Source organism: Oncorhynchus gorbuscha, linkage group LG03, assembly GCF_021184085.1.
Source record: "Oncorhynchus gorbuscha isolate QuinsamMale2020 ecotype Even-year linkage group LG03, OgorEven_v1.0, whole genome shotgun sequence".
Taxonomy (NCBI): domain Eukaryota; kingdom Metazoa; phylum Chordata; class Actinopteri; order Salmoniformes; family Salmonidae; genus Oncorhynchus; species Oncorhynchus gorbuscha.
The window spans coordinates 77,297,817-77,311,249 of NC_060175.1; the positions used below are offsets into that span (position 1 = coordinate 77,297,817).

A 13,433-nucleotide genomic window follows, 5' to 3' on the forward strand; every position below is an offset into this window, starting at 1 on the left:
GAGCTGTGATACAGGTTGTGATAAGGTCTGGGTGGGTGGGGCCAAGGCAGAGACAGATATAGGCTCCATGCTTACATGAGCTGTGATACAGGTTGTGATAAGGCCTGGGTGGGTGGGGCCAAGGCAGAGACAGATATAGGCTCCATGCTTACATGAGCTGTGATACAGGTTGTGATAAGGCCTGGGTGGGTGGGGCCAAGGCAGAGACAGATATAGGCTCCATGCTTACATGAGCTGTGATACAGGTTGTGATAAGGCCTGGGTGGGTGGGGCCAAGGCAGAGACAGATATAGGCTCCATGCTTACATGAGCTGTGATACAGGTTCTGATAAGGCCTGGGTGGGTGGGGCCAAGGCAGAGACAGATATAGGCTCCATGCTTACATGAGCTGTGATACAGGTTGTGATAAGGCCTGGGTGGGTGGGGCCAAGGCAGAGACAGATATAGGCTCCATGCTTACATGAGCTGTGATACAGGTTGTGATAAGGCCTGGGTGGGTGGGGCCAAGGCAGAGACAGATATAGGCTCCATGCTTACATGAGCTGTGATACAGGTTGTGATAAGGCCTGGGTGGGTGGGGCCAAGGCAGAGACAGATATAGGCTCCATGCTTACATGAGCTGTGATACAGGTTGTGATAAGGCCTGGGTGGGTGGGGCCAAGGCAGAGACAGATATAGGCTCCATGCTTACATGAGCTGTGATACAGGTTGTGATAAGGCCTGGGTGGGTGGGGCCAAGGCAGAGACAGATATAGGCTCCATGCTTACATGAGCTGTGATACAGGTTGTGATAAGGCCTGGGTGGGTGGGGCCAAGGCAGAGACAGATATAGGCTCCATGCTTACATGAGCTGTGATACAGGTTGTGATAAGGCCTGGGTGGGTGGGGCCAAGGCAGAGACAGATATAGGCTCCATGCTTACATGAGCTGTGATACAGGTTGTGATAAGGCCTGGGTGGGTGGGGCCAAGGCAGAGACAGATATAGGCTCCATGCTTACATGAGCTGTGATACAGGTTGTGATAAGGCCTGGGTGGGTGGGGCCAAGGCAGAGACAGATATAGGCTCCATGCTTACATGAGCTGTGATACAGGTTGTGATAAGGCCTGGGTGGGTGGGGCCAAGGCAGAGACAGATATAGGCTCCATGCTTACATGAGCTGTGATACAGGTTGTGATAAGGCCTGGGTGGGTGGGGCCAAGGCAGAGACAGATATAGGCTCCATGCTTACATGAGCTGTGATACAGGTTGTGATAAGGCCTGGGTGGGTGGGGCCAAGGCAGAGACAGATATAGGCTCCATGCTTACATGAGCTGTGATACAGGTTGTGATAAGGCCTGGGTGGGTGGGGCCAAGGCAGAGACAGATATAGGCTCCATGCTTACATGAGCTGTGATACAGGTTGTGATAAGGCCTGGGTGGGTGGGGCCAAGGCAGAGACAGATATAGGCTCCATGCTTACATGAGCTGTGATACAGGTTGTGATAAGGCCTGGGTGGGTGGGGCCAAGGCAGAGACAGATATAGGCTCCATGCTTACATGAGCTGTGATACAGGTTGTGATAAGGCCTGGGTGGGTGGGGCCAAGGCAGAGACAGATATAGGCTCCATGCTTACATGAGATGTGATACAGGTTGTGATAAGGCCTGGGTGGGTGGGGCCAAGGCAGAGACAGATATAGGCTCCATGCTTACATGAGCTGTGATACAGGTTGTGATAAGGCCTGGGTGGGTGGGGCCAAGGCAGAGACAGATATAGGCTCCATGCTTAGATGGCCGAGCACAAAGACTGCTGGTACGGTTTAAACAGCTGGACAGAGAGAAAGCCACAACAACGGCTCACTGAGTTTAGCACACAGCCCTTTGAAATATATATACCCCTCCCCGATAACATCTCTTTTGATTTCTGTTTCTGTCATGAGGAGAACTTGGTGGTAGAGTAGAATTTCAAAAACGACTGAATGTCATATATCAATCAATATGCAATGTCCATCGCTGAGCCACGTGTCCAGGAGGGCATCATCGGCTACAACATCATCGCATTGTACAACTTCACCATTTTGTTTCATCTCTGTGACGTTGCTGTGACGTGGAGGCTCCAAACACACCTTCACTTCCGGCACATGTGGTGCTCTGACTGAGGCAGGACTTTAGACTCCGCAGGGAGTGTGTCTGAGCAGGGAGAACTGCAGACTTACAGTAAGAAGGACATTACTGTTGGTTGTGTTTGATCTCTTTCCTCTTCAGTATCTCTCTCTGTCCTCAAGAACGACAGCAATAACAGGAAGCAGGTTCTCTGTGTGAACAGCAGCAGTCCCTTTTGTCTGGTGTGATGGACGGGACAGGGGTAAGTGGGGGAACTGATATTTGTACTGAGCAGAAAAAGTCTTGTGTGAATAATCAGGAGGACAGATTGTTTTTCAGCGGGGTAAGCAGAACAGGCGTAGCCAAGCGGGTTAATTACAGAGCGGAGCTGCAGCCCCGTGTTGGCAGGGCTGGAGCAGATGAGTGTGTGTGTGTGTGTGTGTGTGTGTGTGTGTGTGTGTGTGTGTGTGTGTGTGTGTGTGTGTGTGTGTGTGTGTGTGTGTGTGTGTGTGTGTGTGTGTGTGTGTGTGTGTGTGTGTGTGTGTGTGTGTGTGTGTGTGTGGACAGCTCCAGAGGATCAGGGGAGTGTGGGGTCTGGCGTTAGGGGGGAGTTCAGGCTTCCGTGTTGATTTACACAACTGAAGTGAGGGGAACAGGTGAGCCCTGTTGCTGTGGCCACACGACCACCACCTTACCCCTCCCCTCGTCCCAGTCCTTAAGGCCTTAGCAGCAGCTGAGCATGACTGTGGGAATCAGCAGCAGGACAGTCCTGATTCCACACAGCAACAAGGAGAGAGAGAGAGTTGAGAGAGGGTTCAGGTGAACTATTTCCTGGTGTCTAAAGGAGTCTCATTGTACAGGATAGCACTAAAGCCCTACTGAAGTGGGCCAGGGGTGTAGCGTGTCCTAGACACAGCTGGCAAACCTGCTCCAGTGGCCAAGCCGCAGATCGTTCATCCTGTGGCACACAAAGGAGAACCCAGCTATGGAGACCCAGAGTTGGGGCATGGTGGGCGTGGAATGGTGTCTCTGCCAGCTTGGCCTGGCTAATAATGTGTCTCAGTGGCAATTTTGTGAAGCTCCAGTGGAAGTTGGGTGTGAGGCCAGGATGGTATGGACAGCCTGGCATGGGCAGAATGCTAATGTTCACCCTTTGTGGGTAGCCTGGAGTCACATGCCACGAGCTCTGGAAGAAATTAGACTCATGTCGGACCAGATTGTGTATTTAGAAACGTGCTCAGGTTCTCTCTCTCGCTCCCTCTCCCCCTCTCTCTCCCTTTTCCTCTCTCTCTCCCTCTCTGTCTCTCTCTCCCCCTCCCTCTCTCTCCCTCTCCCCCTCTCTCTATCTCTCTCTCCCTCTCCCCCTCTCTCCCTCTCCCCCTCTCTCTCTCCCTCTCTGTCTCTCTCCCTCTCCCCCTCTCTCTCCCTCTCCCTCTCTCTCCCCGTCTCTCTGTCTCTCCCCTCTCTCTCCCTCTCCCTCTCTGTCTCTCTCTCCCTCTCCCCCTCTCTCCCTGTCCCCCTCTCTCTCTCCCCTCTCTCTCCCTCTCCCCCTCTCTTTGTCTGTCTCTGTCTCTCCCCTCTCTCCCTCTCCCCCTCTCTCTGTCTCTCTCCCTCTCCCCCTCTCTCTATCTCCCTCTCCCCCTCTCTCTCCCTCTCCCCTCTCTCTCCCTCTCCCCCTCTCGCTGTCTCTCTCTCCCCCTCTCTCTCCCTTTTCCTCTCCCTTTCTAATCTCTTCCAAACAGTTCTCTTGAACCTTCTTTTACTGTAGCGTAGGAGAGGAGCTTCTGGAACATTATAGAATTGGGGTGGCAGGTAGCCTAGTGGTTAGAGCGTTGGGCCAGTAACCGAAAGGTTGCTGGATTGAATCCCTGAGCTGAAAGGTAAAAATATGTTGTTCTGCCCCTGAACAAGGCAGTTAAGGGTACAGTCTCCCTTGAAATGCTTATTGATGCTGGGATGAGCAAGATCTGCAGGCTTCTGGCTCGCCTCGTCTCTGCTGTCCTTTCTGTGCCACTGAGATCACTCGTTAACCCGGAGGACACCGCGAAGGACTGTGCTGAGTCATAACACCATAATGTGATTGTGAGAGCTGAACCAGAACCAGTTAGTCCTCTACTGCCTACTTCCTCATGTGAATGGCTTCCGCTTGTCTGGGATGTTGTTCGTCATACTGTGACACTGCAGGAGTATTTAATAATGGAAGCATTCATCTTGCTCAGTTCTGTGTTTTGGGACCATAATGTTGACGTGCTGAACATAGTCACTGGTAGAGCTGAGGAGTAGTGTTCACCTTGTCACTAAGGTTAGAACTAGAGACATGCACAACTCACGATTGGACCCGTCAGATGAGATCCACATGAGCAGTGTGTCTAGAACATGCGTGGCACAGGAGGCATACAACAATAATGGTGGAGTAGGAACCTTACAGGAGTCTTACACTAGCCTTACAGGAAGGAGCCTTACAGGAACCTTACAGGAGTCTTACACTAGCCTTACAGGAAGGAGCCTTACAGGAACCTTACAGGAGTCTTACACTAGCCTTACAGGAAGGAGCCTTACAGGAACCTTACAGGAGTCTTACACTAGCCTTACAGGAAGGAGCCTTACAGGAACCTTACAGGAGTCTTACACTAGCCTTACAGGAACCTTACAGGAGTCTTACACTAGCCTTACAGGAAGGAGCCTTGCAGGAGTCTTACACTAGCCTTACAGGAAGGAGCCTTACTGGAGTCTTACACAAGCCTTACAGGAAGGAGTCTTACAGGAACCTTACAGGAGTCTTACACAAGCCTTATAAGAGCTTTACACAAGCCTTACATGAGCCTTACAGGAGTCTTACACCAGCCTTACAGGAATGAGCCTTACAGGAGCCTGACAGGAGTTTTACATGCAAGGCCCAAGAGAAAGAAACCAACGGAACAAACCAGTATCCCATGTTCCATTGCTGCTTGGAAGTTTTCTAGCGAAGGAACGCCAAGTTGTTGTCGGGATGCTGCCAGCTTTTTGGGAGGGTGGTGGGAGCGGGAGGAGGAGTTTATTGCTTTGTGCTGCACCGGGAGGCTTCTGTTTGTTCCAGAGTGTAGTTCTTCCAACCACCCACATAAGGGAGATGCCTCTCGTGATTACTGCTCTGTGCTCCAGTCCATGTCGGCAGCTCTCTCTCTCTCTGTGTGTGTGTGTGTGTGTGTGTGTGTGTGTGTGTGTGTGTGTGTGTGTGTGTGTGTGTGTGTGTGTGTGTGTGTGTGTGTGTGTGTGTGTGTGTGTGTGTGTGTGTGTGTGTGTGTGTGTGTGTGTGTGTGTGTGTGTGTGTGTGTGTGTGTGTGTGTGTGTGAGTGAGAGTGAGAGAGTGTGTGTGTGAGTGTGTGAGAGAGAGAGAGAGAGAGAGAGAGAGAGAGAGAGAGAGAGAGAGAGAGAGAGAGAGAGAGAGAGAGAGAGAGAGAGAGAGAGAGAGAGAGAGAGAGAAATAAAGGTTATCTAGGCTATACTGTATGTCTTCATGAGATTCATAAACGAAATCAAGCTGCGGCTCAAGTTCACAGAATGACATCTCTCTTTAGAATGCACCCAGTCAGATTCAGTTAATCAGCTCAGGGACGACACTGATTGTTTATCCCGGCTTGCATGCACATTACATGCAGTGTTTACTCATCTGTTGAGCTACTGGCAAACTAAACTCCTTGGAATAGGAGTGTATGAGTTACTGAATATCTCTCTCTGTCTCATTTCCCCTGTCCCTCCCTATCTAAACTAAGCCCTGCTCGTTGTGAGAGCTGTGTCAGCCCCAGGTCTAGTCTGGGCATGTGGGCATGTTCCTAAAGACTTGACTGTTTAAGAGACATTCCAGCAACCTCTTTTCACTCAGAGGCCAGGTTCTCACATGTTTGGCACAACTATAAAGTTCAAAATTGTACCAAAACTGTCCCAACAATTACCTGTGAATTTGCGAAAAGCCAGAGGGAAAAAATACCCAGGTTGAAGCCTTCGGCAGTGTGCTGCAGTGTTGATAAGTTGTACTGAACCCCCTCTCTGCCACAGACACAGCAAGTTATGCTTGGCAAAGCCTCTAGGGCCACAACAACACAAGGATCACGTACAGCCGCACTATCAATCATATTATGTCTCTTTCTTCACGTCGCCTTCAAGCCTGTTTCCCCAGACTAACAGACACAGCTTTCCCCTTTTGTTGCTTAGTTCTCTGAGGTCAGGTATCAGAGTGTGTATGAATGCGTGCATGCTAGTTCGTCATGCCCCATTTGGAAGTGTGTCTTTCTCTGGTGCTGTGACTCACAACAGAACCGCCCTGTTTACTCTCCTCTGTATGGGTTCTGATGATGACACCTGAGCTATGCCGTTGGCGTGGTGACCTCCGGTGTCCCAGGTGTCAGTGTGTCTGAGCGATGTCATGATGCCATGGTGTGTACTGTAAACCCTACAGTATGTCGTTCACCTCATTATGTCCCTGGCTGGGTGGGATTGGATGCAGTGGCAGGCTAGGACAGGGCCTGGAATCAAACTCAGTGTTATTGAGAGGAGCAAAGCAGGCCTGTGGAAATACAGTATAGCCTAGATAACATCTCTCTCTCTCTCTCGCTCGCTCTCTCTCTCTCTCTCTCTCTCTCTCTCTCTCTCTCTCTCTCTCTCTCTTTCTCTCTCACTTTCTCTCTCACTTTCTCTCTCACTTTCTCTCTCTCTCTCTCTCTCTCTCTCTCTCTCTCTCTCTCTCTCTCTCTCTCTCTCTGTCTCTCTCTCTCTCTCTCTCTCTGTCTCTCTCTCTTCTCTCTCTCTCTCTCTCTCTCTCTCTCTCTCTCTCTCTCTCTCTCTCTCTCTCTCTCTCTCTCTCTCTCTCTGTATCTCTCTGTCTGTCTCTCTCTCTGTCTGTCTCTCTTTCTCTCTCTCTTTCTCTTTCTCTTTCTCTTTCTCTTTCTCTTTCTCTTTCTCTTTCTCTTTCTCTTTCTCTTTCTCTTTCTCTTTCTCTCTCTCTGTCTCTCTCTGTTTGTCTGTCTCTCTCTCTCTCTCTGTATCTCTATGTCTCTCTCCCTCTCCCTCTCTCTGTCTGTCTGTCTGTCTGTCTGTCTGTCTGTCTGTCTGTCTGTCTGTCTGTCTGTCTGTCTGTCTCTCTCTCTCTCTCTCTCTCTCTCTCTCTCTCTCTCTCTCTCTTTCTCTTTCTCTTTCTCTCTCTCTCTCTCTCTGTCTCTCTCTCTCTCTCTGTATCTCTCTCTCTGTCCCTCTCTCTGTCTGTCTCTCTGTCTGTCTCTCTCTCTGTCTGTCTCTCTTTCTCTCTCTCTTTCTCTTTCTCTCTCTGTCTCTCTCTGTCTCTCTCTGTCTCTCTCTGTTTGTCTGTCCCTCTCTCTCTCTCTCTCTGTATCTCTCTGTATCTCTATGTCTCTCTCTCTCTCTCTCTCTCTCTCTCTCTCTCTCTCTCTCTCTCTCTCTCTCTCTCTCTCTCTCTCTCTCTCTCTCTCTCTCTCTCTCTCTCTCTCTCTCTCTTTCTGCCAGGTGGGCCAGTGGGTTAGATGCCACTTAATCCCTGTTTGGCTTCTCCGTGAGGAGATAAGGACCCGGGCCTCTTTGTCATCCAGCCAGCCTAGGGAGAGTAGTAGACCATGGTCTCTCTCTCTCTCTCTCTCTCTCTCTCTCTCTCTCTCTCTCTCTCTCTCTCTCTCTCTCTCTCTCTCTCTCAGAGTTGCCGACTTGTGCTGTAGCACAGAGCAGTAATACCACTGGGTGAGAACACAGGGAGCAGCGCCCCACACACAGACCCAGTCAGCTACTATACTAGCTGTGGGTGACATGCTAACACAGACAGGGGAGCCAGAGGACTGAGTGCTAAGAGACTGAGAGTTCCAGCTCTGTCTCAGCTGTGTGTCAGGTGGTGGTGGGTTGAGTGGTGTGGGCTGTCGGAGTGGTCTGAGTCGTGCATGACAGTACTATGTGTGGTTCTATTGTGGGGTTGGTGTACAGTATTAGCTTTGTACTACAGACCGAGGTACCAGCTGGACACAGCATCCATCCCGCTTCACCACTAGCATGTGACTAGGGTTGTACGTTCAATACATTCCCTGCTTTTCCAGAACTCCTAGTTGGAGGATCCCAGAATGCATCCTTTTTCTGCTCCTGATTCAACGGAAACCAGTGAATTTATTGAAAGACTTTTGCAACCCTAGTCACATAATATAATAATAATAATATATGCCATTTAGCAGACGCTTTTATCCAAAGCGACTTACAGTCATGTGTGCATACATTCTACGTATGGGTGCTAGTCTGCATGCTACATGCTAGTCTGAGAAACTCCCCGTCTATCTCTTTCTCTGTCTGTCTGTCTGTCTGTCTGTCTGTCTGTCTGTCTGTCTGTCTGTCTGTCTGTCTGTCTGTCTGTCTGTCTGTCTGTCTGTCTGTCTGTCTGTCTGTCTGTCTGTCTGTCTGTCTGTCTGTCTGTCTGTCTGTCTCACTATCCCTTTCTCTCTCTCTATCCTTCTCGCTATCCATTTCTCTCTCTCTCTCTCTCTCTCTCTCTCTCTCTCTCTCTCTCTCTCTCTCTCTCTCTCTCTCTCTCTCTCTCTATCCCTTTCTCTCTCTGTACCTCTCTCTCTCTTTCTGTCTCTCTCTCTCTCCCTCTCCCTCTTTCCCCTCTCTCTCTCTCTCTCATCTCTCTCTGTACCTCTCTCTCTCTTTCTGTCTATCTCTCTCCCTCTCTCCCTCTTTCTCATCTCTCTCTCTCTATCCCTTTCTCTCTCTGTACCTCTCTCTCTCTTTCTGTCTATCTCTGTCTCTCTCTCTCTTTCCCCTCTCTCTCTCTATCCCTCTCTGTCCCTCTCTCTCCCTTTCTCTCACTCACTCTTTATCCATCCATTTCTTTCTTTCTTTCTCTCTATCTCTCTCAGGATATTCAGGACAGATTGATTTTATACACATTTTTCACAGAAACTAAATCTGTGAGCCTATAACATTTCTGAGAGATCTTAGCAGGTGTGTGGAAAAATCCTTTGTGTGTGTGAAAGACTGTGAGGTCCTTGCTTTCTTTACTGACATGTTTAACAGGTGTGTGTGTGTGTGTGTGTGTGTGTGTGTGTGTGTGTGTGTGTGTGTGTGTGTGTGTGTGTGTGTGTGTGTGTGTGTGTGTGTGTGTGTGTGTGTGTGTGTGTGTGTGTGTGTGTGTGTGTGTGTGTGTGTGTGTGTGTGTGTGTGTGTGTGTGTGTGCGTGCGTGCGGAAAGCTACTTAGCATTTAGTTGGGTGTGAATGTTTTTTAGGTCCCCTTCATGCCACTGTTTTATACTGGAATTAACAGTGTGTATATAGAGCTGCTTGCACTGGGATTAACAGTGTGTATATAGAGCTGCTTGCACTGGGATTAACAGTGTGTATATAGAGCTGCTTGCACTGGGATTAACAGTGTGTATATAGAGCTGCTTGCACTGGGATTAACAGTGTGTATATAGAGCTGCTTGCACTGGGATTAACAGTGTGTATATAGAGCTGCTTGCACTGGGATTAACAGTGTGTATATAGAGCTGCTTGCACTGGGATTAACAGTGTGTATATAGAGCTGCTTGCACTGGGATTGACAGTATGTATATAGAGCTGCTTGCACTGAGATTGACAGTGTGTATATAGAGCTGCTTGCACTGGGATTAACAGTGTGTATATAGAGCTGCTTGCACTGGGATTAACAGTGTGTATATAGAGCTGCGTACACTGGGATTAACAGTGTGTATATAGAGCTGCTTGCACTGGAATTAACAGTGTGTATATAGAGCTGCTTGCACTGGGATTAACCGTGTGTATATAGAGCTGCTTGCACTGGGATTAACAGTGTGTATATAGAGCTGCTTGCACTGGGAATGACAGTGTGTATATAGAGATGCTTGCACTGGGATTAACAGTGTGTATATAGAGCTGCTTGCGCTGGGATTAACAGTGTGTATATAGAGCTGCTTGCACTGGGATTAACAGTGTGTATATAGAGCTGCTTGCACTGGGATTAACAGTGTGTATATAAAGCTGCTTGCGCTGGGATTAACAGTGTGTATATAGAGCTGCTTGCACTGGGATTGATAGTGTGTATATAGAGCTGCTATGCACTGGGATTAACAGTGTGTATTTAGAGCTGCTATGCACTGGGATTAACAGTGTGTATATAGAGCTGCTATGCACTGGGATTAACAGTGTGTATTTAGAGCTGCTATGCACTGGGATTAACAGTGTGTACATAGAGCTGCTATGCACTGGGATTAACAGTGTGTACATAGAGCTGCTATGCACTGGGATTAACAGTGTGTACATAGAGCTGCTATGCACTGGGATTAACAGTGTGTATTTAGAGCTGCTATGCACTGGGATTAACAGTGTGTACATAGAGCTGCTATGCACTGGGATTAACAGTGTGTATTTAGAGATGCTATGCACTGGGATTAACAGTGTGTATTTAGAGATGCTATGCACTGGGCCCTCAGGAGAATGGCTGACCTAGAAAGCATCTTCATGCCTCTGATTTTGTGCTGATGTACATGTGGGTATGATTATGTGTACATTGGGTGTGAGAATGCCATGTAGCTATGATTGATATATAGATTGATTGGTTGATTGATCGACTAGTTTGTATCATATCTGTAGATCTGTTTCAGCAAGAGCCGTGCCCGGGTATATATAACGCAGTCCTCGACAGTATCCTGTGTTTGTGTGTGTGTTTATATTTCTCTCTGTCTCTCATTTCAAAGGGGCTTCATTAGCATGGAAAACGTATGTTTACATTGCCAAAGCACATGAAATAAACGAGAAACAAAAGTGAGAATTAACAGCATCATCAAATGAACAGTAAACATTGCACTCAAAAAGGTAATGACATGTCAAGTGTTATATTATCAGCTATGTACAGTGTTTTAGCAATATGCAAAGAGTTGTAGTACGAATAGTGGGAGGAGATAAATAAACAGATAAATCTTGTTTGTATTTACTACGTTGTTTGTCCTCCACTGGTTGCCCTTTCCTCGTGGCAACAGGCCACAAATCTTGGTGCTGTGATGCACATTGCGGTATTTCAGATATGGGAGTTTATCAGTGTTGGATTTGTTTTCAAATTCTCTGTGGGTCTGTGTGATGTGTGGGAAATATGTGTCTCAAATGTGGTCATATATTTGGCAGGAGGTTAGGAAGTGCCTATGGCGGCTTCGCCAATAGCAAGTCTTTGCCTCTCTCTCTTTCTCTCTTTCTCTCTATTTCTCTATCTTTCTCTCTCTCTCTCTCTCTCATTCTCTCTCTCTCTCTCTCTCTCTCTCTCTCTCTCTCTCTCTCTCTCTCTCTCTCTCTCTCTCTCTCTCTCTCTCTCTCTCTCTCTCTCTCTCTCTCTCTCTCTCTCTCTCTTTCTCTGTCTCTCTCTCTCTCTCTCTCTCTCTCTCTCTCTCTCTCTCTCTCTCTCTCTCTCTCTCTCTCTCTCTCTCTCTCTCTCTCTCTCTCTCTCTCTCTCTCTCTCTCTCTCTCTCTCTCTCTCTCTCTGCCAGGTGGGCCAGTGGGTTAGATGCCACTTAATCCCTGTTTGGCTTCTCCGTGAGGAGATAAGGACCCGGGCCTCTTTGTCATCCAGCCAGCCTAGGGAAAGTAGTAGACCATGGCCCCATCTTCCCCTGGTTCTCTGGCCTGGAGGTTGACCCTGGAGCTCATCCAACCATGGTCAGCAGGAGAACAAGGCCTCAGGGAAAGGTGTTAAACACACCTTCCTTCTCCACTTACTTCAATACTTCAGCCACCTGTGAATGTCATTTTTGTAAAATTCTGGGTCACTCTCACCGGCTCTCACTTTTCAGGGAGTGTGTGTGTATGTGTATGGAAGCCTGAGTGACTGTGGATACTGTCGTTTCAGTGAAGTAGCTCCTGGCTAAGGACTAGTAGGGATAAAAAGCTGCTGCATCTGTTGGTTACTCTACCACAGAACGACCTAACTCAGGTCTGACTCAGTGGAATGGTTGTATGCTTAGGACCGGAAAGCCCTCACACACACACAAATGTGCCCGTACTGTACACGCCCAGACTCATACACGCCCAGACTCATACACGCACAGACTCATACACGCCCAGACACATACACGCCCAGACTCATACACGCCCAGACTCATACACGCCCAGACTCATACACGCCCAGACTCATACACGCCCAGACTCAAAGACAAATCCCTTTGGTCCATGTTCACTTAGCTGATCAAAAATATTTGATATCTTCACTGATTTTTAAGGTTGGGAGAAAAATACTGCTTTGCCTACAGTGCCTTCAGAAAGTATTCATACACCTTGACTTATTACACATTTTATTGTTTGCAAATGTATAGAATATAAAATACAGAAATCAAATTTACTTAAGTATTCACACCCCTGAGTCAATACATGTTAGAATCACCTTTGGCAGCGATTACAGCTGTGAGTCTTTCTAGGTAAGTCTCTAGGAGCTTTGCTCAGAAACATTCATTGTCGTCTTGGTACTGTGGCCTTGTGCTTTAGATTGTCCTGCAGAAAGGTGAATTCATCTCCCAGTGTCTGGTAGAAAGCAGACTGAACCAGGTTTTCCTCTAGGATTTTGCCTGTGCTTAGCTCAATTCCATTTATTTTTATCCCCCAAAAAACTCCCAAGTCTTTGCCGATGACAAGCATACCAATAACATGATGCAGCCACCACCATGCTTGAAAATATGAACAGTGGTACTCTGTGATGTGTTGTGTTAGATTGCCCCAAACATAACGCTTTGTATTCAGGATAATAAGTTAATTTCTTGGCCACATGTTTTGCAGTTTCAATTTAGTGCCTTATTGCAAACAAGTTTTCCAGATTATTTATATTCTGTACAGGCTTCCTTCTTTTCACACCACCATTTAGGTTAATATTGTGGTTTAACTACAATGACGTTGATCCATCCTCAGTTTTCTCCTGTCACAGCCATTAAACTCTAACTGTTTTAAAGTCACCATTGTCCCCATTGTGAAATCCCTGAGCGGTTTCCTTCCTCTCTGGCAACTGAGTTAGGAAGAACGCATGTATCTTTGCAGTGACTGGGTGTATTGATACACCATCCAAAGTGTAATTAATAACTTCAATTTACCCTTCTTTGCAAGACATTGGAAAACCTCCCTGGTCTTTGTGGTTGAAACAGTGTTTGAAATTCACTGCTCGACTGAGAGACCTTACAGATAATTGTATATGTGGGGTACAGAGATGAGGAATTCAGTAGAAAATCATGTTAAAATCTATTATTGCACACAGTGTGAGTCCATGCAACTTATGTGACTTGTTAAGCACATTTCTGCTCCTGAACTTATTTAGGCTTGCCATAACAAAGGGGTTGAATACATGTTAACTCAAGACATT

The 13,433-nt window shown here is 47.7% G+C and overlaps 1 protein-coding gene across 3 annotated transcripts in view; it reads left to right on the top strand.

The window, feature by feature from the left end:
* arhgap46b (Rho GTPase activating protein 46b) overlaps nucleotides 1-13,433 on the top strand; it is a 94,314-nt gene that overhangs the window by 23,908 nt on the left and 56,973 nt on the right. Inside the window, exon 1 of one of the 3 annotated variants that reach the window (XM_046343790.1) lies at nucleotides 1,781-2,344. The exons of 1 other annotated variant lie outside the window; for it this stretch is intronic. Coding sequence is in view for 1 of the 2 variants with exons in the window: in XM_046343788.1 (XP_046199744.1) it covers nucleotides 11,688-11,779 (92 nt within the window). In the remaining variant the exon portion in view is untranslated. Of the gene's footprint in view, nucleotides 1-1,780; nucleotides 2,345-11,625; nucleotides 11,780-13,433 lie in introns of those variants that run through there. One more of the 3 variants, XM_046343788.1, reaches the window with a different exon arrangement.